This window comes from Melanerpes formicivorus, unplaced genomic scaffold, assembly GCF_026170545.1.
Source record: "Melanerpes formicivorus ecotype bairdi unplaced genomic scaffold, bMelFor1.0.p_v2 SCAF_97, whole genome shotgun sequence".
Classification (NCBI taxonomy): domain Eukaryota; kingdom Metazoa; phylum Chordata; class Aves; order Piciformes; family Picidae; genus Melanerpes; species Melanerpes formicivorus.
The window spans coordinates 976,628-1,000,648 of record NW_027142449.1 but is presented as its reverse complement, the minus strand read 5'-3'; the positions used below and the strand labels follow the sequence as shown (position 1 = coordinate 1,000,648).

General features: G+C 48.0%; 1 protein-coding gene across 3 annotated transcripts in view; it reads left to right on the top strand.

Moving 5' to 3' along the window:
- Window positions 1–24,021, top strand: part of GRK5 (G protein-coupled receptor kinase 5) — a 251,979-nt gene that overhangs the window by 193,017 nt on the left and 34,941 nt on the right. For 2 of the 3 annotated variants that reach the window (XM_068166115.1, XM_068166114.1), the window contains exons 5-9: window positions 9,920–10,020; window positions 14,248–14,340; window positions 17,794–17,857; window positions 18,421–18,561; window positions 20,866–21,056. In XM_068166115.1, the coding sequence (XP_068022216.1) occupies window positions 9,920–10,020; window positions 14,248–14,340; window positions 17,794–17,857; window positions 18,421–18,561; window positions 20,866–21,056 (590 nt within the window). Of the gene's footprint in view, window positions 1–9,919; window positions 10,021–14,243; window positions 14,341–17,793; window positions 17,858–18,420; window positions 18,562–20,865; window positions 21,057–24,021 lie in introns of those variants that run through there. The other variant, XM_068166116.1, reaches the window with a different exon arrangement.

Sequence of the window (24,021 nt, the reverse complement as noted above, 5' to 3'; positions counted from 1 at the left end):
TTAACATGCCAAGGAAACCACACTTGGGACTGAAGAGCTTTGTGTAGGAAACGTTTCGCCTCACACCATTTGCATGGCAGTTGCTTGTTTACCACTGTCAGGAGCAGCAGTGTGGTTTCTAGAAAGGCAAAAGCTACAAGAGGCTGTACTGAGAACAGGAAGGACAAGGTATAGCTAGGCAGCAGACCCTGTTGCTGATTAACAGAAGAGCTATGAAAAATGCTTCGTGTACTTTTTATGCACTTGTCAGAGAGGAAACCTCAGTGGTTGCTATGTTTCTCCAAGGGAGGTCATAGTTCAAGGCTACAACCTGCACCTCAGCACCAAAGAGGAAGGATGCTGGAAAGCCAGAGAAGAGCCTTGTCCTTTTCCTACCAGAGGAGTTGCCCAAGAGGGAGTCCAGCAGGTCTGAGACTACATGAGCTGTACTGTAGCAAATGAGTTCGTGAGCTGAGGTGGTGTCAGTGTGGCCTTTTGTGATTGATTAGCACAACCCCTCCAGGCAAGAGAACATGTTCAGCTGTTTGCTGAGGGCTCTATTGTCTTCAGCCATTGTGTTTTGCTGTGTGCCAACATGTGTTTTGATGATTTGGTAGAAAAATGAGGGAAAACATTCAGCACGACTCCAGATCAGCTTGCAGCTACAAAATAAACCCCACAGTTGATAGGCACTGCTGATTTGCTTCATTTAGCTGCCAGCAAGCCATCTCGCCCTCAGTGCTGAAAGCACCATTTGATGAGAGAACAGGATCTGTCACTGACCCATTCTGGGTGAGGTATTTCATGTCTCAGTCCCTCATTCCCAGGGCTAGTGAGATTGGTTTGCTTTGGGAGCTTTAGCTCTCATGGCAAGCATGAGTTCTGTGTCCAGTTCTGGGCCCCTCAGTTCAAGATGTTGAATTGCTGGAACATGTCCAGAGAAGGGCAACAAAACTGATGGGGAGTCTGGAGCACAGCCCTGTGAGGAGAGGCTGAGGGAGCTGAGGTTGCTTAGCCTGGAGAAGAGGAGGCTCAGGGGAGTCCTTCTTGCTCTCTACAGCTCCCTGAAGGGAGCTTGTAGCCAGGTGGGGGTTGGTCTCTTCTCCCAGGCAACCAGCACCAGAACAAGAGGACACAGTCTCAAGCTGTGCCAGGGGAGGTTTAGGCTGGATGTTAGGAAGAAATTCTTCCCAGAAAGAGAGATTGGCCATTGGGATGTGCTGCCCAGGGAGGTGGTGGAATCCCCATCCCTGGAGGTGTTTAAGAAGAGCCTGGCTGAGGCACTTGGTGCCATGGTCTAGTTGATTAGATGGTGTTGGGTGATAGGTTGGCCTTGATGATCTCAGAGGTCTTTTCCAATCTGGTTAATTCTGTATTCTGCATGTGTAGTGCCTGGCACTGTGGGCCTCCCTTCTCAGGTACAGTGTCTGCAGGCTGTCATGCTAGATAAATTGGTGCTAATAACACAGCTGCTCTCCATGCTGCCCATCCACCCCACTGCCAGTTCCTATGTCTGTCATCTCCAAGCAAATAGCCTGGAATTATGAAAAAAAAAGAGGGAAAAAAAAGATGATGCAGATGTTGATTACTTAGAAGTGTTGCAGCTGCTCCTGATGTAGAATTGGCTCTTTACTGCAGACAAGACCAGGCACAGGGGCAAGAAAATGTTTCAACGTTTCTGTGCATAGCACCAAAAAGCATCAGGAGACTTCCTGTGCTGTGAGAGTGCTGGGAGCTTTTCCCTCATCAGGTTGAAACATGTGCCTAGCCCAGGCTTCCCAAACCCAAAATACCACCAGGACATTCTTTCTCCTCCTCCATTGTTTTCCTCTGCATTTCTTGGCTGAGCTTTATGATCTCAAAGGTCTTTTCCAACCTAAAGGATTCTATGGCTCTGTGATGCTCACCATCAGCCCTTTCACACTTATCCACTTATACTCAGGCTGGATGTGAGGAGGAAGTTCTTCCCCATGAGAGTGGTGAAGCCCTGGAATGTGTTGTCCAGGGAGGTGGTCGAGGCCCTGTCCCTGGAGGTGTTTAAGCCCAGGCTGGATGAGGCTCTGGCCAGCCTGATCTAGTGTGGGGTGTCCCTGCCCATGGCAAGGGGGGTTGGAACTAGATGATCCTTGTGGTCCCTTCCAACCCTGACTGATACTATGGTACTATGATCCTATGATCCTCTGTCAGTCACTAGCTGCATGGTCAGAACTTCCCAGGCCGTAGCTTAAACTGAATCTGAGCTGGCATTGACCTGCCCCTGGTCAAAGCAAGGCTGTGGGAGGACATCAGAGACACCCAAAGTGACTCCAGACATCTCCCTCTTGTAGAGCAAGCACAGACCAGGTTGTGCCCTGCTCTGGTCTGTTACTGCTCTGAAGACAGCAGTGCAGACCCCAGTGGGAATACTATGGCCTGGTTCTTGGGAGGAATCTCTAGCCACAAGTAGCAGATCAGCCTTGGATATGCAAAGGAGCACAATTCCATGTCCTCTGTTTTGCCCCTTGTTGACTTTCAGCTTTGAAAAAAATGTTTTATCTGAGCACAGAATCTTGGCTTGCCTGGTTTTGCACCTACCAGCATGTCCTGCATTTCTCTACGTGGTCTCCTGCTTTCTGGTAACTGCTCTGATTACAGTCCCCTGTGTGATTCCTTATGAGTGTTTGACTCAAAGGATAAAGGACAGTCATCCTAGCAGTCATACCATTGCTATTGACAGACTGAGGGAGTTGGGGTTGTTCAGTCTGGAGAAGAGAAGGCTCTGAGGAGAGCTTCTTGTGGCCTTCCAGTATTCGAAGAGGGGTACAAGAAAGCTGGGGAGGGAATTTTTAGGCTGTCAGGGAGTGATAGGACTGGGGGGAATGGAGTAAAACTAGAAATGGGTAGATTGAGATCGGATGTTAGGAAGAAGTTCTTCCCCATGAGGGTGGTGAGACACTGGCACAGGTTGCCCAGGGAGGTGGTGGAAGCCTCATGCCTGGAGGTTTTGAAGGCCAGGCTGGATGTGGCTGTGAGCAGCCTGCTCTAGTGTGATGTGTCCCTGCCTATGGCAGGGGGGTTGGAGTTAGATGATGCTTGAGATCCCTTCCAGCCATAACAATTCTATGATTCTATGTGTCCTGATAACTGCTCCTCCTGCCAGCTGAACCTTCCTCACAGAATCAGGTTGGAATAGACCTTGAGGATCATCAAGTCAAATTGATCACCCAACCCTATCTAGTCAGCTAGACCATGGCACTGCGTGCCTCATCCAGGCTTTTCTGAGAATGATGTGACTCTGCAAAAGCAACAGCAGGAATGGCCCTGCATGGGGCAGGCTTCCCATGCTTGACACAAACCATTGCTCTCTGTTGTTGGTCTTGGGTCACAGCCGTGTGAGTGCAACTCAACCCCTGCAACATAACAGCTGGATGTAGCCAGTGTTGCCAGGTTTTGTCTATGACCTCTTCTGATCCCATCATGCTCCATCTCACACCAAAGTTCATCTCAGCCTGTTTCTTTCATAGCTTGGAGGTCTATACCAGCAACAAATCCGTGTGGAGATTTGCTGATGGATTTGATGTGGAAAGCTGCTGTCAACATCTGAAAATGCAGATATCATTAAGAGAGAAGTGCTGGGCACCAGAGACAGCTTAAGAAAAGCTATGACTTGAACTTTTGTCCACTGACTGAAACATTTTTAATTGTTTTCAGCTAGCTTGTTGTGGAATGTTTTCATAACCTGAGACACAGCATACCCTCCACGTTGTTGATTTTTTTGCAAGGGGCTTTTAAAATAACTCATTGTGTTTCAGTAGCCTGGCTCCTTGTCTGAAGCTTGCCAGGAAAGCAGTTGTGCTTGTGGCAAAAGTTTGCATGAAGTCTCTTCAGTCTGCAGAGTTTTAGGCCACACCTTGAGTCCTGTGTCCAGTTCTGGGCCCCTCAGTTTAGGAAAGATGTTTCATAGTTTCATTCAGGGTTGGAAGGGACCACAAGGATCATCTAGTTCCAACCCCCCTGCCATGGGCAGGGACACCCCACACTAGATCAGGCTGGCCAGAGCCTCATCCAGCCTGCTCTTAAACACCCCCAGGGACGGGGCCTCGACCACCTCCCTAGACAACACAATCCAGGGTCTCACCACTCTCAGGGTGAAGAACCTCCTCCTTACATCTAGCCTGAATCTCCCCACCTCCAGCTTCATTCCATTCCCCCTAGTCCTATCACTACCTGGGATGTGTCCAGAGAAGGGCAACAAAGCTGGGGAGGGGTCTGGAGCACAGCCCTGTGAGGAGAGGCTGAGGGAGCTGGGGTTGCTTAGCCTGGAGAAGAGCAGGCTCAGGGGAGACCTTCTTGCTCTCTACAATTACCTGAAGGGAGGTTGTGGACAGGTGGGGGTTGGTCTCTTCTCCCAGGCAGCCAGCACCAGAACAAGAGGACACAGTCTCAAGCTGTGCCAGGGGAGGTTTAGGCTGGATGTTAGGAAGAATTTCTTCCCAGAAGGAGAGATTGGCCATTGGAATGTGCTGCCCAGGGAGGTGGTGGAGTCACTTTCACTGGAAGTGTTTAAGAAGAGCCTGGCTAAGGCGGTTGGTGCCATGGTTTAGTTGATTAGATGGTGTTGGGTGACAGGTTGGACTTGATGGTCTCGGAGGTCTTTTCCAACCTGGTTAATTCTGTGTTCTGTATCTTTTCTGGTTCATGTGTTTTTTGTAGTGATGAAGAGTCATGCTTTAAGATGACTCACATCTACTGGCAAGAGCTTGTACCAAATGAAAGCCTGCATTTCCAGCTTTCTGTTCCTTCTTCACTAACTGCAAGCTACAAATGGACTGATTTGTGGAATGGGAGCATCTTCTGTCTTCCATTTATCTCAGTGAGACTTCTTTGATTTCAGTCACAGATGATGATCAGCTCTTCTGAAAAACACAACTTTTAACCTCCCTGTTCAATGTTCTGTTAGATATTGTGAGATTGCCACCTAGCTCATGAAGGATTAATCATGCAGTGAAAGTTTACTGTTTCAAGGTTCCTAGGGAAAAGGCACTGTGGCAGACTCTGGGCCTGCTCTGTTTCTTGCAAAGTCAAGTCAATGCTATCCCATTGTCTGATCTGAAGTTCAGGGTTCAGCAAGCTATGATTATTTTGTAGGAGGCAATGATGATTGGGACAGGTGTCTTTGAAGCAAGACTGTTCATCTACAAAGATGATACTTACTCCTTTACTCAGAGCTCCAGGTTTCCTTTGGCGAGCACTCAGTATGCAAACTCCCTTCCTCAGCTGTTCTTGGGGCCACACCATGTGCCTGTATTTTATAGTCCAGTGTTTTGCAAAATCATTGATAAATAGGACTGGAAGAGGGCTCAAGAGCCTCTGGCACTGAACAGAGGAGAAATACACTTAGGTCATCAGCAGATGTCTGTCTGCTCTCAGAGGTCTTTCAGAGCTCTGAGAACAAGTTCCACAACATGCCTGTTCTTGTGCTTCAAAATGAGGGGGAAAAAGTCTTCATGTGCAATTAAGTGGATTCCTTCACATCATTCCCCCACTGAGAGCAGAATGTGCAGAGTAATTGATCCCTGCCCTCTTTATTAAAACCAGTTCTGCCTTAAAACACCTTTATCAAGTTTCACTCACAAGTCTCCAGACTAAACAAATTTAGTTCCTGAGTCCTTCCTCTTGACATGTTTCTGTACCCTCCAGATACTTGGTGCTGTCTTAGAGCCCTCTCAAGTGGTGGTGACCCCGCTTCAGTGAGGTGCCAGGACATGGGCAGTACCAGATGCAGCCCTGAGACAGCTGCCAGGCAGGGGTGTCCTGCCACTCAGGCTGCCAGGGACAACAGAATATCCATTTGGTGTTTCTCAGACAATCACTGATCCAGTTCCTAGCTGCATTCTTTCCTTTAAAATTAAACAAGAGGATGTCATGAAACTGGGTTGTTGTTTTGCCAGCAAAATATTTATGTGAAGGCTTTTCAGCTTGTGGCCATCAATGGGAAGATACAGGAGGTAGGAAGTTCTAATTAAAACCAGGTGAAAGTAGTTTGGAGTTTTATTAAACTGTCTGGTCAAAAAGGATAACGAGAGAAATTGTTGCTGGGGAATCAATTCGAGCACTGTTTGTGTTTCCAGAGTCTAAGGCCATGAATCGGGTTTGAGTTTCATCAGCTTTACCCTGCTGTTACTCTGTTGCCTTGCCTGGCATCATTTCTGATTCACATTATCATCAGTGAGGTGAGGAATCACTTTCCTTGCCTTCAGGAAACAGAAGAGCCATTAGGGAAAACACAGGACTGTGCTTGTTAGAAGTACCCAAGGCTTTGTTTTGAGCAGGAGGAAACCTGGTGGGCTGCTGCAGGTGTTTCTGAAGAGTTAGCAGAATACACTTTGTCACACACTCAGGTGTGATGGTCTTAATCACTCCCCTAGCTGCCATAAGACATTAATATGCTGGAAAAGGTGTCCCTGCTGGAAATGGTGTCTCTGTTCCCCTGTAAAAGTTGCTGCCTTTACAGCCATTACAGGTAGTGCAGTGGGAGAACAATGTTAATAACCACAGCATTTGGGCTGCAGAAGTATTTTGCTCCTCTCCAGGGATGAAGGAACTTTTTCTTCTCCAAGTGGCCAAAGTGTTACCTTTGGAAGCTTTCTCTCTTGGGATCCAAAGGTTTTCTTACACTCATAACCTGTGCTACCTAATTGTTCTCCAGGGGAGCAAAAGTAGGCTGGTGAGCTGGGTTTTGGCTTGTGGTTGTTTCTGGATTTGTTTGAACGTTTGAAGGCTGTAGGTGTGCACAGTACTCGAACAAGGAGAATAGCAGCCATGGTTAATTAAGGGGAGCAGGGGGAACTGTGAAGTCTCAAGGACAAACTCAAGAGGGATCATGCAAAGACTTCCTAGAACTGTTTGCAGAGTTAGAAAGGGTTGGGAATGCTCCTCCCATGGATGTGGTGCAGCTGCACTGTCCTGAGCACTATGACGGGCTGCATAATGACACAAAATGCTGACAACACCAAGCTGTGTGGTGCAGCAGAGATGCTGGAGGGAAGGGACCCATTCAGAGGAAACTTGACAGGCTGGAGATCCGAGCCCATGACAGCTTCATGAGGTTCAACAAGACCAAATGCAAGGTCCTGCAGCTGAGTCAGGGCAATCCCAATCACTGATACAGGCTGGGCAGGGACTGGCTTGAGAGCCGCCCTGGAGAAAAGGATTTGGGGTTGCTGGTGGATGAGAAGCTCAACAGGAGCCAGCAGTGAGCACTTGCAGCCCAGAGAGCCAACCAGAGCCTGGGCTGCATCAAGAGAAGCATAGCCAGCAGGGTGAGGGAGGTGATTCTCCCCCCCTGCTCCACTCTGCTGAGACCACACCTGGAGCACTGTGTCCGGTTCTGGAGCCTCTATTACAGGAAGGATCTGGAGGTGCTGGATGGTGTCCAGAGAAGGGCCACAAGGATGAGCAGAGGGCTGGAGCTACTCTGCTATGAGGACAGACTGAGGGAGTTGGGGCTGTTCAGTCTGGAGAAGAGAAGGCTCCCAGGAGACCTGATTGTGGCCTTTCAGTACCTGAAAGGGGCTACAAAAAAGCTGGGAAGGGATTTTTTAGGGTGTCAGGGAGTGATAGGACTGGGGGGAATGGAGCAAAACTAGAAATGGGTAGATTGAGATTGGATGTGAGGAAGAAGTTCTTCCCCATGAGGGTGGTGAGACTGGCACAGGTTGCCCAGGGAGGTGGTGGAAGCCTCATGCCTGGAGGTTTTGAAGGCCAGGCTGGATGTGGCTGTGAGCAACCTGCTGTAGTGTGAGGTGTCCCTGCCCCTGGCAGGGGGGTTGGAAGTGGATGATCCTTGAGGTCCCTTCCAACCCTGGCAATTCTGTGTCTGGTAACCAACAGCCTATGGAAAAGTCCATTGAATCCAGTGAGAGATTACTCTCTTTATGTCCTAGATGATCACGTGAGGGTTCATCTACCTCTCAAGTAACTGCAAGACTTCTTCATTGCTGGAGGTCTACTCTGCAATTAAAAGTGGGTGTTCCCTAGATATCTTTTGCTGAGGGAGTGGAGGAATCTGTGGAGGAAATGGGGAAACATTTCAGCGAGGTCAAAGATACTCAGCATGTTCTGCAGATTGTCTGTCAAGGCTGAACAGTGAGATTGCATTTCACAGCCTGCACAGACAGTTCTGTAAGCCACACTCCTGTTTAAAAACATTGAAGTGGAACAAAATTAACTTCTGCTTGTCACAACTGGGATCATATTCACGTTGTAGCAGGGGGAAGTTAAAAATAAGATTTAATTCAGCTTTCACCGTGCTGGGGATTTTCTCTGGCTTCACCTCTGCCCTTTCCTCTGTCCTCATTCCCAGTGTTTTTGAACTCTGCCTGCAGTGCGTTTCAGTGCTTGCCAAGATATCCCCAGCTAAGGGTGAGCTAATGAGAACATCTGGCTAGGAATGAATGATGATAGTCTGCAACCCACCTACTCAGCACATCTGGTGGTCATGGCCATGTATGGGGAACCTTATCAAGTGTTAAAGCTTCTGGAAGGAAGCTGGATTTATTGGAAATACCCAGATCTGAATGGTTATATAAATGGGCTTTCACTTGAGGGGAAACCCCGATTACAAGAAGGGTCTGGAGGTGCTGGAAGGTGTCCAGAGAAGGGCCATGAGGATGAGCAGAGGGCTGGAGCTGCTCTGCTATGAGGACAGACTGAGAGAGGTGGGGTTGTTCAGTCTGGAGAAGAGAAGGCTCTGAGGAGACCTAATTGTGGCCTTCCAGTATCTGAAGGGGGCTCCAAGAAAGCTGGGGAGGGACTTTTGAGGGTGTCAGGGAGTGATAGGACTGGGGGGAATGGAGCAAAACTAGAAATGGGTAGATTGAGATTGGATGTTAGGAAGAAGTTGTTCCCCATGAGGGTGGTGAGAGACTGGCACAGGTTACCCAGGGAGGTGATGGAATCCTCATCCCTGGAGACTTTTAAGGCCAGGCTGGATGTGGTTGTGAGCAGCCTGCTGTAGGGTGAGGAGTCCCTGCCTATGGCAGGGGGGATGGAGTTAGATGATGCTTGAAGTCCCTTCCAACCATGACAGTTCTGTGATTCTAAATGTACACAAGACCCACACGAAGATGCACTTCCCTCTGTACTTGCAGCGTGCTGTCAGTGACAAACAATGTGGACTGCCTAAAAACTGCCTTCCTAGGTAATTAGTCACAAAGGTCCTAAACTGGTTAACCATCAAGGCACGCTGCAAAAGACCTCTCTTTGGTAAGGGCTTTTTGAAGGGGCTGAATGTGCTTTCTCTCTAAAGGGAAGAGAGGGTGAAAAGAGTTTCTGTGCTTGGTTGGCAAGGTTCCTTTTTCAAAGGATGATTCTGTAACTAGTGGATTCAATTTGTCCTTCTAATGAGGAATTAAGGTGCCCAGGCACTTCTGTGAGCATTTTTTAATATTTACATATAAATCAATAAATACCAATGCTCTCTTCTTGTTTTCCTTAGCTGGTGGGGAAAAAAAACCCCAAACCAACAAAGGAAGAGAGCTGGAATTTTCAGGCAGCACAATGACTCATCAATGAAGTGAAAAAACACCGGGCAAAATCTCTTTTTGTTTAAGAGAATGGCCTGTGCGCAGCTCAGGCCAGCACATTTTTCATGGGATGCAAGGGAGCAGTTCAAAGAATTGGCAGGGAGTGGGTCCTGCATATTCATGAGGCTGGGCAAGGAGGTGAAGGTACAGGAGAAGGCAGCAAAGCAGTGTGAGGATAGAGCGGAATGTGGAGCGAGTTACCACGGGATCCTATTTTACGGCCGTTTGACGTAAGGCTCCTTTGCTTTTACACAACCACTGGAACTGAGTGGAAGCAGCTTAGGGCATAAAGAGTGAATGTGTCTTTTAAATGTTGGAAAAGGAGAATCTGCACCTCCTTGCTGAGATAATGTGCCCCTCTCTTCTCCCAACAGTCTCCAGCCTACGTTCCCGAAGTCAGCCCAGACCTTATCCAACAGGCAGAGGAGAGACTCGCAAACAGCCCCTGCAAAGAGCTATTTTCTCACTGTACAAAGTAAGTATAACTCGACACCCAGAGATCACAGGGCTGCAGTCTGCAGCCTGGGAGGAACCTGTCAGGCAAAGAGAGACGTTTCAGCCTGAACCTGAAGCAGGTTATACTTCAGCTTGTCCTGGAGGCATAGCTGACAAGCGGTGAAGTCATTTCATCTGAACAAAATATAATGAACATTTCCGTGCCATTATATACACTGCACACAGGCACTTAGTGTCTCAGGTATTTGACAGAGTGTTCCAGCCAAGTAAACCAGCCATGGATTTCATGCTGTGTGAAAAGAGCTACAATGATAACGTATCCAAAGAAAACATCTCTGTTTCAAAGTGAATAAAAATTAAGTGGCTATACAGCCCATTTAGACAGAGGAATGTGCAAACTTGCTCCACATGGCTTTTCCAGAAAAGCCTTCAGCAGGAGAAGGGTGAATGCTTGCTGAGTGCTTGCTGTCTGTCTGTGGCGTTCAGGCCGAGGTGCACTGCTGCATGCTTTGTCTGGGAGAAGGCTTTTCAGGTTTGTGCAGCGGTGAGGCAATCTGTGCCGTTATGCACTGAAGCTCCAGGTATGCCTTCTGCATCTGCAAACGCTGGATCACAGGATGTCAAGGGTGGGAAGAGACCCAAAGAGATCATCGAGTCCAACCCCCCTGCCAGAGCAGGACCACACAATTGAGCTTAGGTCACAGAGGAACACATACAGACAGGCCTCCAAAGTCTCCAGAGAAGGAGACTCCACAACCTCTCTGGGCAGCCTGTTCCAGTGCTCTGTGAGCCTTACAGTAAAGAAGTTCCTCCTTGTGTTGAGGTGGAACCTCCTGTGCTGCAGCTTACACCCATTGCTCCTTGTCCTATCAAGGGAGCAAGTGAGCAGAGCCTGTCCCCTCCCTCCTGACCCCCAGCCCTCAGATATTCATAAACATTTATTAAACCCCCTCTCAGTCTTCTCTTTTCCAGACTAAAAAGCCCCAGGTCCCTCAGCCTCTCCTCACCAGGCAGTGCTCCAGTCCCCTGATCATCCTCTTTGCCCTCTGCTGGACCCTCTCCAGTAGATCCCTGTCCCTCTTGAACTGGGGGGCCCAAACTGAACAGAGTACCCAAGATGAGGTCTCACCAGGGCAGAGCAGAGGGGGAGGAGAACTTCCCTTGAAATCTGCTGGACACACTCTTCTTAATACACCCCAGGACCCCATTGGCTCTCTTGGCTACCAGGGCACATTGCTGTCCCATGGCACTGACCCCAGTGCCTTCATGCCAGCAGATCAGAAACCAACACAAACTCTGAGAAGGAGGGATGATGGCAGGCTGGCCCATGTGGTTGCTGGCTGAGTGTGGTTTGTTTTCCCTGGGTGATGTAATGGGGATTTGTAAAATTCGCTCTGCTGTCACTCATTGTTTTGACTCATTCCGTTGACCTTTTCTGGTTTCAGTTATTCTTTGCATTGGTAGGAGCTGTGGGTTATTTCTGGCCTTCTCTTATAGCATAACCAGTTGCCTTACATTGGCCTGGTGTCATGTAGAGGTGCTCGTGTAACTTGCACCAGTTGTGTGAGCCAGTCCCGGTGACAAAGGCAGAGCTGTGCTCGACGCAAACACCCCACACACGCCTCCCCCACCCCCCAATGCCTGTTTCCAGCTCTCAAATCGGCTTGAAAGCTGACAGTTCCCTCTAAAATGCACTCTGTTGTTGCCAAAGAAGGGAACTAAAAAGCAAACAACTGCTGAAAGGCAGCTATTGTTCTTTAAAATACATGCAGCTTTTAATTAACTGAATGGAATAGGCCAGCGTGGGACCCCGCTTCGTTCAGGCTCAGATCCGCCGCCAGCCATTCCTTCGTCCCAGCTGAGCCAGGTTTGAGCCCTTGTTAATCAATATGCTGGTCATCTCACACAGCCTGAAACGGGTTCAAAAGGAAGGTTTGAAACCTTGCTGTTGGTGTTGACTGAATGTACTGAATAATGTTAATTTTGGAAGGGCTTGCAGCCAGGGCTCGCTGTCCCACAGGAGGCTATGAGGACACGTTTCAGGCACCTCTTCATGGATAAGATGGGTCTGCAGGAGAAATGCATGTCTAGCTCTCACCTTCTGCTTTGACCTTTATTATTTTGACTCTCTGCTACTGGCCTACTCCATTTCCCCTTAGAATTTTGGCTTTGAATTTAAGCATTTGTTAATAATCATTAGGACATCTGTTGTATTTTATTTTGCAAGCTTGAATCCACTGAAGGGGAAATAATATGATCTGTGTCCAGTCAAAGCTAGTGAAGACAACAAAAAATTGACTTCTGAATACTGAATGTGCCATCACAGTATCACAGTATAACCAAGGTTGGAAGAGACCTCGAGGATCATTGAGTCCAACCTATCAACACAGACCCCATGACTAGACCATGGCACCAAGTGCCACGTCCAATCTCCCCTTGAACACCTCCAGGGATGGGGACTCCACCACCTCCCTGGGCAGCACATTCCAATGACGAATGACTCGCTCGGTGAAGAACTTTCTCCTCACCTCGAGTCTAAACCTCCCCTGGCGCAGCTTGAGACTGTGTCCTCTTGTTCTGGTGCTGGTTGTCTGGGAGAAGAGACCAACCCCTTCCCGGCTACAACCACCTTTCAGGTAGTTGTAGAGGGCAATGAGGTCACCCCTGAGCCTCCTCTTCTCCAGGCTAAACAATCCCAGCTCCCTCAGCCTCTCCTCATAGGGCTGTGCTCAAGGCCTCTCCCCAGCCTTGTTGCCCTTCTCTGGACATGTTCAAGTGTCTCGATGTCCTTCTTAAACTGAGGGGCCCAGAACTGGACACAGGACTCAAGGTGTGGCCTAACCAATGCAGAGTACAGGGGCACAATGACTTCCCTGCTCCTGCTGGCCACACTATTCCTAATGCAGGCCAGGATGCCATTGGCCTTCTTGGCCACCTGGGCACACTGCTGGCTCATGTTCAGGCAGCTGTCAATCAGCACCCCCAGGTCCTTCTCTGTTTGGGAGCTCTCCAGCCACTCTGACCCCAGCCTGCATGGGATCACCTGCCTGTTCCAAACTCAAGGTGCAAGAATTACCAAAAAACACCCCAAAGGGATGAGAAATTCCAAGCCTTTATGAATAGTAGCTCATAAAGAGAGAGGAACTAAACTGAGGAGACCTGATGAGTACATGGTGAATTGTTTGCTCAGGGCTCCAAGTGCCCCAGGGTAAGACATAGATTATCCATTCCCAAGCTGGAGTCATTCTTCAGAGCTTTTCTCCTCCAACAAAACGTGGAAATGTTTGTGTACCCCCCAGACACAGACACAAAAGTGTCTGTGTACTCCAGGACAGAAGTACTCATTTCTTGTGGGCATTTTTTTTCCCAAATCCAAGTTTTGTCCCTGCCAGTGCTGCCAGCAGAGGTGGATGCAGTAGCCCTGGTAAGCAAGGCAAGAAGCAAAACCAGCAGGTCAACAGCCCCCTGTTAAATGATGTGACCTCCTTCCTCTCAGGCAGCTTTCTCAGCTTAGCCTCTTAGCTTTCCTCAGCTCTGAGTCCTGGGTCTTTCTTATGGGATGTTTGTTGGTCTTTGCTTGTGGACTGTTGACTGGGATCTTTATTCCTTTGTTCCTTTGAATATGCAAAAGTCTTTGCATCCATTGCATGAGCCCCAAAATTCTTTTCCTGATCTGGAAGCAAATCCACATTCCTGCTCAGACTCTTTCCTCTGTTTTGCTATACAAAGTACATAGCTGTTAGGAAAAACCATTTGACTTCAATCACAGTCACTACTCCTGCATAGCAGGGATTGAAATGGATTCTTTTTTCCCAAAATAACACCTCTGATAGTCCTTCTTTGAACCAAAATGGGCTTCAGCCAGAAATTTTCACTCCAGAAGCGTCTCCCAAAGTTTAGGAGGAGCTCAGTTCCTGAGGCTGTTGTGTTAAATTACTAACAGGAGCAAACATATTTGTTGTCTAGTGGCTAACAGCCTATGGGAAAGTCTGTTGAAGCCAGTGAGAGATGCCCTGCTGATGCTGAGCAAGCATAACCAGTACCTGCTGCTATTCACCTTGTAGAAGGCCTCCTGGTATGAAATACATGCTCCTGGACTGAAACCATGGGTAAAATGCAGTACAAAATAAAGAAGTGAAAGGACCCTGCCATACCCAAATCCTGGATTTTCTCCTCTTGTTTTGCTTCTGTTCTGCTCCAAGTTCAGGATTATAAAATGCTTATATATCCTTTTCATCTGAGATAGATCTGTCCTTGACCACCTCAGTGGGGAGCCATTCCAAGAGTATCTAAACAGCATGTACTTCGACAGGTTTCTCCAGTGGAAGTGGTTGGAAAGGTAAGCAGCACCAGTTTAAGTTTTTAATTGAAGACTAATATTAAAGGTTTATTTTCACTCTCCATGCAAAGTCTGGAGAATACACTCAAAATCTGACAGCTGAGACAGCATATTTCCTAGAATCATAGAATCGTTAGGGTTGGAAGGGACCTCGAGGAGCATCCACTTCCAACCCCCCTGCTGTGGGCAGGGACACCTCACACTGGATCAGGTTGCCCAGAGCCACATCCAGCCTGGCCTTCAAAACCTCCAGGGAGGAGGCTTCCACCAGCTCCCTGGGCAACCTGTGCCAGTCTCTCACCACCCTCATGGAACTTCTTCCTAACATCCAATCCAAATCTACCCATTTCTAGGTGTTTGGTTTGTTTTATTCCCCCCAGTCCTATCACTCCCTGACACCCTCAAAAGTCCCTCCCCAGCTTTCTTGTAGCCCCCGTCAGATACTGGAAAGTCACAAGAAGGTCTTCTCCAGACTGAATGGGTCCCTCCTGTAATAAGGGCTCCAGAACTGGATATTTGCTCTCTTACTCTTCAAGACAAAGATAATCTGGCCTTTTTTAATGGTACCAATGCTTCATCCTAATATCTGCCATTTATGGATCTTTATGTGCAGCAGTTTTCTCCCTCTTTTCACTGTTCTGCTTCAGGCAGGCCCATCAAGACTCATTCCCTGTTTCCCTGCCTACAGGCAAGTCCCCCCAGACAGCTCCAGGAAGGCTTTCCTAGATCTAGCATTTGTTTTTAAGTGTTTGTTGTTAGAAGGCTCAAGGAGAGGTAATGGCTTTTTCCACAGGGAGATGCCATATAGAAAACTCGGGGTTGTGTTGGCATTAAACTCGATTTGATCATGAGCTCAATCTCCAGCTGTGGCCACCCAGCAAGCATGATTGATGGCTGGGATATGGATAGTGCTCCTTCATCCTCCATGAATGTGCTTACACCCAGAGATATTGCTCAGCTACTCCCTTCTCTCCAGAGACATCACACTTCTGAAGCTGACATGCTCTAACAAGCAGCTTCAGCAACTTTTTCACAGAGGATGTTGTGCATGGCAAGGGAATAGAAAAAGACCTACAGCCTGTGAAAGGTAGAGATCCAAATCTCCTGTGATCTGAGAGATGTCTGTGGACAGTTTCACTGTAGGCACTGTCACCATGAGCTACTCATGGCTCACCTTGAAGGACACCTTGCCCTTTTTTATAACCTACCTACAGCATCTATAATGTTAAATAAATAAAGACAGTCTCTGTCTTTTGCATTTGCAAGCACCATGCCCAAGCAAGACTGAAACAGATGCTGCTCCCTAGAGGATGGAAGAATAAAACAGAAACCCACCCCAAAACACCAGGGAGCCACTTTTTGTGTCTAAAGCTCCAGTGTTCAGCCATTTAGCAGTATTAGGTACATTAGGCACACGAGGAATGGTTAAGTACACTCAGCAGCTTCAGCTGTCTTCCTGTTGAGCTGCACTCTGCATTGTGGTGACTTTTTGCCTGGACCAGTTATCACTGCAGTTAAATCACTGTAAACAGACAAAACTATGGCATCTAGGTCCTCCTACCATATCTATTGGATAAACATCTCTCAAGACATTTAATAACCAGGCAGCCTTAGCAGGAATTAATTTGCCTTTGCCCTCTCCTTGTTAGTGAGGGCTGTAGCAGATGCACGCTGCTGGGTAGGAGTGACCTTGAGTTAAGAGAAGCCCCAGTTTCCACAAATGGAATTAATTAGGGCAGATGAGTTAGGGCCAGATCCATGAGTGGTGTGTCTCAGCATGACGTCTTGGAGATCAAAGGAGCTGTGCCAGTTCCTCTCCCTGGAAAGCGACAAAGCTGCTGCACAAGAGGGGAGGGAAGCAGTGGGCAGAGGAGAGAGCCATTTCATGCCAAGATATGCTCCACATGCCATCTCCACTGAATTTACTCTTCCATTTCAATTAAAGCCCAAGCAGCAGATGATTCATCTCCAGCCAAGGATATTTCCTATCTGTTTCCACGTTCAGGATAAGGAATTTTGTGAAGTGCTTTGAGGATTTCTCTTTTTTTCTTTCATTCCATTCCCCCAACAAATGTGACAAGCTGTTGATATGCCTGGCTTAAGAAGGTGGGAGAACTCTTTTTGGAATAGGCAAAGAGATGCTAGTAGGACGGAGTGATCAGCAGCTCCTCCTGACAGCCTGCTGGCTCCAGCGGCAGAGCTGTGTAGTCCGCTCATTCCAGGGACATAGCTGAGCACGGAGTTATCCCTGCTGAATGTTGCTTTTAACCCCAGTTCCATTTGCAGGATCCACACTGAAGCCTGAAAATAGCATCTTTTCCTCTTCTAGTTTTGGCCTCCTGCATTATTTTCTTTTTCCTCTTCCCCCATTTTGAAAAACAACAACGAGCAGAACTGTAATGATTCACTACAACATTTATTCCTCATTGTCATCGGCCCCATCATCACTGTTGTGGGAACAGCCACGTTACTGCGCTCCCTCTGCCTGCTGGCTGCCTGCCAGAGGAGAACAAAGCTGGCCAAGACAGTCAGATCGGCTGCAAAACTTCAGTGGACACGAGATCAGATCTCTCTGGATCTTGAGTTCTTCTGTCATAAAGCTTTTAGGTTGACAAAGTATAAGTTAGATGTAAGGCTGGAGCTGTTCCAGTAGAGCTGGATTTTGTGGGGACCCTGGGAAGTTGTATAATGATGATGCCTAGTGAGCATAAGGGAGCAGTTTGCCCTCAGAAGGAGAGGCAGACTTATTTTAACCCTTAACTTGGCACTTAAAAGGGAGGAGATGCTTTTTCTCCCTTCTTGCCCTTGATGCTCTCCCAAGAAACAGGTATCCCAGTGGGGCAGAACAGGCTTGGAGCTTGGCTTCCTGCTCTCCCCTCGTGCAAACAGCACCTGAACCCACCTCTAGAGCTCTTTCCTTGTTTCACATCAGTCAAGTCACCAGAAACATCTTCTGGTAGATCACATTTTGGATCTCTTTTTTCTCATCTTGATAGACCAAGGAAGGCAATAAAGGGTTAGCCCAGCAGTACCATTTGAAAAATTCCTTTGTATCCTGAGAATTAATGTCTTGTTGGAAGCTCAGGTGCCCTCTGTGCTCAACAAAGGCCAAAGCTATATAATGGAGATTCAGAACCTTTCCTGGCCCTAAGATGCTAGCAGAAATTATCCTGATGACTCACTAATGTGTTGTATTTTATTACATCTTAATATGTTGGAATTGAAAAGTTCAAGCCATACATAGTATTGGAGTAATGTAATTACATAATTATACATGATATTATCTAATAGGATTACCTCAAAATAATGTGATTATAGAATATTTATCTATTTTGCTTTTCAAAAGTATGCTCTGAAATAAATAAATCACAGGGAGTGCATTAAATATAGTGTGCCTTTCCCCTCCCCCTCCCCCCCTTTTCCCCCCTCCTTTTTCATTTCCTTTTCTTCCAGGCAACCAGTAACAAAAAACACATTTCGGCAGTACAGGGTCCTGGGGAAAGGAGGCTTTGGGGAGGTGAGTAATTCTGAGAGCCTCTGAAAGTTCTTTGTAAGAGGTCTTTCTTACTTCTCAGGCACTGCAGGTTGCAGGAGCCTGGCGTGACATTTTCGCTAGGGTGAAAGGGCCGGGTTTTCGTTAATTGCTGACAGTTTCACTTAACCTCTCACCACACCCCAGCCTCCAAAAGAAGGCTTTGGAGAATTATTTTGTATTCAGCTGTCGCCGTTCACAGCGGAATCAGGGTCACACCCGCATTTGTATTTTACTGATGGCTCGGGGTGGCTGCCTGGGCGGCAGAGTCAAAGGGGAGGCTTCGGCCGAGCAGATTGCAATCCGCGCAGACAAAAGGAGGTGGGATAGGAAGCGGGCGCAGGATAGTGAAATAATTGAACCAATATTGCACAGCAGGTTTGGAAACGGTAGTTGGCTCCCCAGCTGCCCCCTCCGATGCCTCATTCGCTACGCTGCCGTCTCTACCCTTAAAAGGACTACAGCAGATGAGATTGTGAGGAGCAAAGTGCAACCCAGGCAGAGCGTTCGCTCCGATTTGCCCAGCAATTGTTCTCTCTAATTCGCAGGTCTGCGCCTGCCAAGTGCGGGCGACAGGGAAGATGTACGCCTGCAAGAGACTAGAGAAGAAGAGAATCAAGAAGAGGAAAGGGGAATCCATGGCACTAAATGAGAAGCAGATTCTGGAAAAAGTCAACAGTCAGTTTGTAGTGAGTATCCAAGTGCCCGGGGCGCAGCTCTCCCCTCACCTGCGGGGCGCATCTCTCCCCTCACCTGCGGGGCGCACCGCTTGGCGGGTCGCACGCCTCTTCCCGCTCCTGTCACACGAAAGGTGCCAGGAGCTGCTGGCTCCCTTCAGTCCTGCTCCTGCACCTTCGCCAAGTCTCATTCCAGTCTTTGTTCTGTGAGAAATGTACCAACCCTGGAGCCTGTTTCTACCAGGGGAACGTGATGCGTGACACAGCCTTGCATCAGGCCGAGCTATTTTTGTCCAGCGTGATTACCTGGATTCCCATTGCTCCTGGGAGAGAGGAGCTTGGAGGAGACTGAAGGAGCCAAATCATCAGAGGTTGTCTGGTAGAAGCAAATAGGCAGTGATGTGGAGCTGGTCTGCCCAACGCAGGGATTTCCTGAGTCATGCCAGCTCTTGTCTCTCTTTGAAAACATGCCTTAGACATTTTATTTGTTGGGGTTTTTTCTTCACAAGGTGTTACCTCAGCATCTGTCATGTTCCTGATACCTATTTTAGGAAGCACTGTGAATACAAGGGATGCAAAATGTTTGCTCACCTCTGGCAGAAGCAAAAGATGAAGGGAGACATTTAAAAGTGATGGGTAACTATTGGTCTGTCTGATCATTCCTGGGGCACCCATGACAGCCTCACAGGGGTGATAGTATCATAGTATCAGTCAGGGTTGGAAGGGACCACAAGGATCATCTAGTTCCAACCCCCCTGCCATGGGCAGGGACACCCCACACTAGATCAGCCTGGCCAGTGCTTTGTCCAGCCTGGGCTTAAACACCTCCAGGGATGGTGCCCCAACCACCTCTCTGGACAACCCATTCCAGGGCTTCACCACTCTCATGATGAAGAACTTCCTCCTCACATCCAGCCTGAATCTCCCCACCTCCAGCTTCATTCCATTCCCCCTACTCCTATCACTCCCTGAGATCCTGAGAAGTCCCTCCCCAGCCTTCCTGTAGCCCCCTTCAGATACTGGAAGGCCACAATTAGGTCACCTTGGAGCCTTCTCTTCTCCAGACTGAACAGCCCCAACTCCTTCAGTCTGTCCTCATAGGAGAGGTGCTCCAGCCCTCTGATCATCCTTGTGGTCCTTCTCTGGACACCTTCCAGCACCTCCACATCCCTCTTGGAATAGGAGCTCCAGAACTGGAGGCAGTACTCCAGGTGGGATCTCACCAGAGCTGAGCAGAGGGGGAGGATCACCTCCCTTGACCTGCTGGCCACACTTCTCCTGATGCAGCCCAGGATCTGATTGGCTTTGCGGGCTGCAAGTGCACACTGAGAGCTCCTGTTGAGCTTCTTGTCCACCAGCACCCCCAAGTCTCTCTCCTCAGGAGATGATGCGGGACTTCATGCCTTCAGTGATGGTCTGTTTGACCACCACAGGACAAGGCTGTCTAGGCCTTCCTGGGAATCTGCAGAGATGATAGTTTGTTCACACAGCAGTGCAGTGGGAGGTGCAGATTCCCTATAGTTTAGGGAGTGCAGAGGAGGGCAAGGAAGCTGTGAAGGGCCTGAAGAATAAATCTGATGAAGAGTGACTGAAGGAGCTGGGGCTGTTTGGTTTGGAAAAGAAGAGGCTGAGGGGAGACCTTATTGCCCTCTATAACTACCTCAAAGGACATTGTAGAGAGGCTGGTGCTGATCTCTTCTCACATAGAGAATAGAGGTAATTAGTGATAGAACAAGAGGGAATGGCCTCAAGCTGTGACGGGGTAGGTTTAGACTGGACTTTAGGAATCATTTTTTCCCAGCCAGAGTGGTCAGGCATTGGAATGAGCTGCCCAGGGAGGTGGTGGAGTCACCAAGTCTGGATGTGTTTAAAGGAGATTTGGATGTGGTGCTGGAGGATATGGTTTGTGGGTGACACTTGTAGAGTAGGTTTATGAGTTGGAGTTGGTGATCCTGAGAGTCTTTTCCAATCTGAATGTTTCTGTGATTTTTCTGTGAAGGCTTCTCATCCTTGGAAAAGTATGCCTGGAATTAGCATGTTTGTGCAGCCTGTGAAGCTATCTGAGCACTAACCTTCTGAGTTTCTGATGATGAATAGGCTGAATTCAACCAATTCCCCTATAAAATCCTGATACCTGTTTTTCTGTGCTTTTCACATGCACTTTTACTGTTCTAATAAGGCTTATGCCAAATTCAGTCCATGGTTTTTTCTTTCTTTTTCTTCCTTCCCTAGACAAAAATCTATATTGAAATGTTAGTGCTGTCTTCCTAGCAGCTAACTGAACCACCACAACTATCCTACCAATGTTTTTTCTAGGTCAATTTGGCCTATGCCTATGAAACAAAGGATGCACTGTGTTTAGTCCTGACCATAATGAATGGAGGTGACCTGAAGTTTCACATCTACAACATGGGAAACCCAGGCTTCGAGGAGGAAAGAGCTTTGTTTTATGCAGCAGAGATTCTTTGTGGCTTAGAAGACCTACACAGAGAAAACACTGTCTACAGGTAAGCATGCTCTAGAGTCTTAAGACATCTTTTCTGGGTACAAAAGAATTGCCTGCATCCTCCCTACTCATTGTGGTGCTTTGCAGCTTAGATGCCTCAGTGCTTTGACTGAAATTACCCAGAGCCCTGTATGAATACAGTATGATTCAGTAATAATGGAAGGAAGCAGTTGCTTCACTAAGTACATCCTGTCTAAATGACACAGAACTATCACAAAGCTCCCCAAACCCCACCTTGGTGTGCACTGGGTAACATAACAAATATTATGGAAGTTCTTTTAAAGGGACTTCATTAAGGAATCTAGTTTCTGGCTGGTATGAAATGGAGGTCATTCTCTTCAAGCCTCTATTTTGATTAGTGAGAAGGGACTGCAGCACACCTGATGTGCAAAACCCATCTCTCCTGTCTCAGAGGGAGCACAGTTAGCACAAGAGGGTGTTTGAGATGCAGGGCATGGGTTTATGCTCATTGGCCAAGAAGACCAGTGGCTCCCTGGGTTGTATTAGAAGGGGTATGATCAGTAAGTTGAGAAAGGTTCTCCTTCCCCTCTACTCTGCCCTGGTGAGGCTGCATCTGGAATATTGTGTCCAGGTCTGGGCCCCTCAGTTCAGGAAGGACCTCAGGGAACTGCTTGAAAGAGTCCAGCGCAGAGCCACAAAGATGGTGAAGGGAGTGGAACATTTTCCTTATGAGGAGAGCCTGAGTGAGCTGTAGCTTGGAGAGGAGGAGCCTGAGAGGTGATCTCATTCATGTTTATAAAGATGTGAAGGGTGAGTGCCAAGAGGATGGAGCCAGGCTCTGCTGGGTGGTGCCCAATGACAGGACAAGAAGCAATAGTGGAAGTTGAGGCATAGGAAGTTCCATGGAAACAGGAGGAAGAATTATTTCATTGTGAGGGTGACAGAACACTGGAACAGGCTGCCCAGGAGGGGTGTGGAGTCTCCCTCTCTGGAGATATTCAAGACCTGCCTGGATACATTCCTGTGTGAGCTGCTCTAGGTGATGCTGCTCTGGCTGGGGGGTTGGACTGGATGAGCTTTTGAGGTCCCTTCCAGCCCCTGGCATTCTGTGATTCTGTGACAAGAACTTGTTTGATTAGCTAGATGGGATCTTGTTGGTGGCTGCAGCATGCCAGCCATGGAAGGAGGCACATTCACAGCCATGCACTGAAGCATCCTGCTGGCAGCATCTCACCCAGCACGGGTGCAGCCAGCGGGCAGGGCGCTGCCCGGCGTGGTGACAGGCAGCCAGCTTTGGGAAGGACAGATTTCAAGTTCTCAGCTTCCAGGCTGGCTCACAACTCTGTACAAGTTCTTCTGAGGGCATCAGAGGGTTTACTTGCAGGATAAGCAGGGTGACTGCAGACGGAGTTCTCGTGACTCCATGAGGGTTTGTTGGTTTTCTTTACTCAACAGGCAGTGTAGTTGTAAACAACATTTAATGTTTGTCTTCATCATCCCAGCTTGTGAAATCGTTATTACTGGCATTCACAGCAGGAGAAGTCCTGTCAATTGATGAAAGAACTTCCAAGGACATTGATTAGCAGGCAATACTCTGTTATTTTAAAGAACCAAGGCACACTTTAAATCATTTGGTATGCCCATGTCTAACGAGCATTATGCAGATGCCTGTATGCAGAGATATTAGGATATTGTTGTTCCTTGGAGGAGAACTCTAGCAAATTGCCACTTGGTTGCCTCACTGTGACTCAGATCTCACTAGCTGGCATAAGGAGGGCAGACAGATAACATGCTGATTTACTTGGCACTGGCCCAAGAGGAAGGTTGGTTGGTTGGTTGTTGTTTTTTTTCCCAAGGAACCAAATGCAATTAAGTGTTTAATGTCAACTGAAAAAATCAAATAGTGAGCGGCGTGTCTGGCTTCCCTTTCCCTTAAAGAACATCCTACCACATTCATTAAACTGTTAGGAGGTATGATAGTGTTTCTTTTAAAAAGTACTGGGTCACAAGCATTTATTGATGCAGATGACTGGGACAATCGTAGAATCATAGAATGAACCAGGTTGGAAGAGACCTCCAAGATCATCCAGTCCAACCAATCAGCCAGCCCTATCTAATCAACGAGGTGATGGCACTAAGTGCCTCATCCAGGCTTTTCTTGAAGATCTCCAGGGACAGTGACTGCCTGTATCAGGAACAGTGTGACCAGCAGGAGCAGGGAAGTCATTCTGCCCCTGTACACTGCACTGGTTAGGCCACACCTTGAGTCCTGTCTCCAGTTCTGAGCCCCTCAGTTTAGGAAAGATGTTGAGTTGCTGGAAGGTGTCCAGAGAAGGGCAACAAAGCTGGGGAGGGGTCTGGAGCACAGCCCTATGAGGAGAGGCTGAGGGAGCTGGGGTTGCTTAGCCTGGTGAAGAGGAGGCTCAGGGGAGACCTTCTTGCTCTCTACAACTACCTGAAGGGAGGTTGGTCTCTTCTCCCAGGCAATCAGCACCAGAACAAGAGGATACAGTCTCAAGCTGTGCCAGGGGAGGTGGTAGAGTCACCATCACTGGAAGTGTTTAAGAAGAGACTGGATGAGGCACTTAGTGCCATGGTTTAGTTGATTAGATGGTGTTAGGTGATGGGTTGGAGTCAATGATCTCTAAGGTCTTTTCCAACCTGCTCTATTCTAGTCTATTCCACCACCTCCCTGGGCAGCACATTCCAATGGCAATTCTCTCTCTCTGTGAAGAACTTCTTCCTAACATCCATCCTGAAGCTCTCCTGGCACAACTTGAGACTGTGTCCCCTCGTTCTGTTGCTGGTTGCCTGGGAGAATATGGCTGGTAAAATGTCACACTAATGCCACTTGCTAATAAAACAAATGACATCTGGCCACCTAAAATAGGACGTAGCTCCGAGAGAAATGGCAGCCTGCTTCCTTAGGCAGTTGTTTTCATGTTACTCTTGAAAGAGCTGCTAGTTTACACCTCAGATGGCACATTCATTTTGGCAATGAATGA